This window comes from Arachis ipaensis, chromosome B1 (genome assembly GCF_059453495.1).
Source record: "Arachis ipaensis isolate K30076 ecotype BB chromosome B1, ASM5945349v1, whole genome shotgun sequence".
NCBI classification, from domain to species: domain Eukaryota; kingdom Viridiplantae; phylum Streptophyta; class Magnoliopsida; order Fabales; family Fabaceae; genus Arachis; species Arachis ipaensis.
Window position 1 is genome coordinate 128,557,083 of NC_142436.1, and position 2,120 is coordinate 128,559,202.

At 43.9% G+C, this 2,120-nt stretch overlaps 1 protein-coding gene across 1 annotated transcript; it reads left to right on the plus strand.

The window, feature by feature from the left end:
• Positions 1-391: 391 nt before the first annotated feature.
• On the plus strand, positions 392-1,885 carry LOC107611147 (uncharacterized). Its single transcript, XM_016313108.1, has 2 exons — positions 392-878; positions 1,086-1,885. The coding sequence occupies exons 1-2, from the start codon at positions 392-394 to the stop codon at positions 1,883-1,885; spliced, it is 1,287 nt and encodes a 428-aa protein (XP_016168594.1).
• Positions 1,886-2,120: the final 235 nt, after the last annotated feature.

Genomic DNA, 2,120 nt, shown 5'->3' on the forward strand with positions numbered 1-2,120 from the left:
TTGATTTAGCTAGTGACAGGAATATGCCCATTCAGAATGTGGAGGAGGGGTATGGTGATAGAGGTAATCATAAAGGAGAACAAAGACACCTCAATGATGATGAGATCAGCAGTCATGAGTATGTAAGTTTGGATGAACAAATGCTGGAAAACCGCAAGACATGGGAGCTAGCAAAAGAGTCTGGAGCAATGCTGCTTGATGAAGAAGAAAACATTATGGTTATCCTCCAAGAACAGAATGAAGAGATTGCTCGTAAGAGAAGAGTGGCAAAACAGAAGGCTAAAGCAAGACGAAGCAGGCCGAAAAATCTCAAAAAGGTGTGTAATTATAATTCAAAATTATTATCAGTTCATGGAATATTGGGGGGTTAAGGGGTGACGAGAAGTTGAGAATGGTAAAAGAACTCAAGAGGAAACATAGGTTGGATATGTTAGGTTTGGTAGAGACTAAAAGACAGCTAGTGACAAGGTTTGATGTATCAAAAATTTGGGGGAGTGGAAGCGCAGGATGGGAATATGTGGAGTCTGATGGTGCCTCTGGTGTCTTGTTATTGATGTGGGATGATGGTTTCTTTAAAATGCGAAATTGCTATAAAGGTGAGCGATGGCTGTGTGTTGAAGGGGTACTGTCAGAGAAGTCTGTTAACTGTGCGTTTTTCTTGGTTTATGGGGCTCACACGAGAGATGAGAAATGTGTTGTGTGGGAGGAGCTGAGTTACATGGCTGGCTTATGTCCAGGCGCCTGTTGTTTTCTGGGGGATTTTAATGAGATTGGACAAGTGGAAGAAAGGCGAGGTCTAGAAAGCTTACCTCTGTCGGCACAGGACTATAAGGATTGGGTACATGACATGGGTTTGGTGAACTTGCCAATCTCAGATCGTAAGTTTACATGGTTCAGAGGATAGTCATGTAGCCGTATTGACAGAGCTTTGGTTAGTCTGGAATGGCTTGAGGCATTCTCGGAGACTCGTTTGAGAGGTGGGTCACGGGGGTTGTCAGATCACTGTCCTATCATAGTGGAAGAGAAGAGACTAAGAGTTGGATCGAGGCCGTTTTGAAGTCTGGATTCGTGGTTTACTCATGAAGGGTTTCTAAGGATGGTTAAGGAGGAATGGAGAGGGCTGGGAGAGATACAATTCACCGATAAACTGAAGGCGTTGACGGTTCCTTTGGGGAGATTGCACAGAGACAACTTTGGTGATATGGACAGGAAAATTTTGAAGTTTGAGGAAGAGATTCAGAAGATTGATGACATGGTTGGCAATGGGAACTATGATGAGACAGTGGAAGCAAGAAGGAAGGCGTTAGTTAAGTGCTGTGAGAAATGGTATGTGAGGAAAGAATTACATTGGAAGCAGATGTCAAGGTCGAGGCTTGCAAGGGACATGGATAAAAATACGAGATACTTTCATAACTTAGCTTCGGCAAGACAGCGAAATAACAGGATTGATACACTGGCTATTAATGGAAGATTGATAAGGAATCAAGCTAGGATTAAAATTTCCATCAGGGAGTTTTACAAAGAATTATATCATCAAGAGAGGTCCCCTGAGGTGGGATTCAGAGATGGTCTGGTGGAAAGGATCAGCAAGGAGGATTCTCTTGCACTAGAGGTGCTACCGTCACCTGAGGAGATTAAAGAGGCAGTGTGGGATTGTGAATCGTCCAAGGCCCCAGGATGTGACGGTTACAACATGAACTTCATAAAGAAGTGTTGGAATGATATAGGATCGGACTTCACGGCAGCGGTGTTGGGTTTCTTCCAATCTTCAAGGTTGCCGCCTGATGCTAATGTCACATGGGTGGCGCTGGCCCCAAGTTTTCTGGTGCTAAGGAAATCAAAGATTTGCGTCCGATTAGCATGGTGGGGTGTGTATATAAGGTAATTTCGAAGATGCTGGTTAGGAGAATGAGAGGGGTTATGCCAGGACTAGTAGGCGAGACACAAAGTGCTTTTGTAAAGGGTCGGAAGATTCATGACGGGGCTCTTATCGCATGTGAAACGGTTCAGTGGATCAAATAACGGAAGAGGAAAGCGGCAATAATAAAGTTGGACTTCCAGAAAGCATACAACAGAGTCAAATGGAGTTTTGTAGACCTTGTATTGCAGAAGATGGGGTT

Coding starts and splice junctions, on each gene's coding strand:
- LOC107611147 (XM_016313108.1), top strand. CDS start 392: ATGGTAAAAGAACTCAAGAGGAAACATAGGTTGGATATGTTAGGTTTG. Junction 879..1,085: donor GAACTTGCCAATCTCAGATC/GTAAGTTTACAT, acceptor TTACTCATGAAG/GGTTTCTAAGGATGGTTAAG.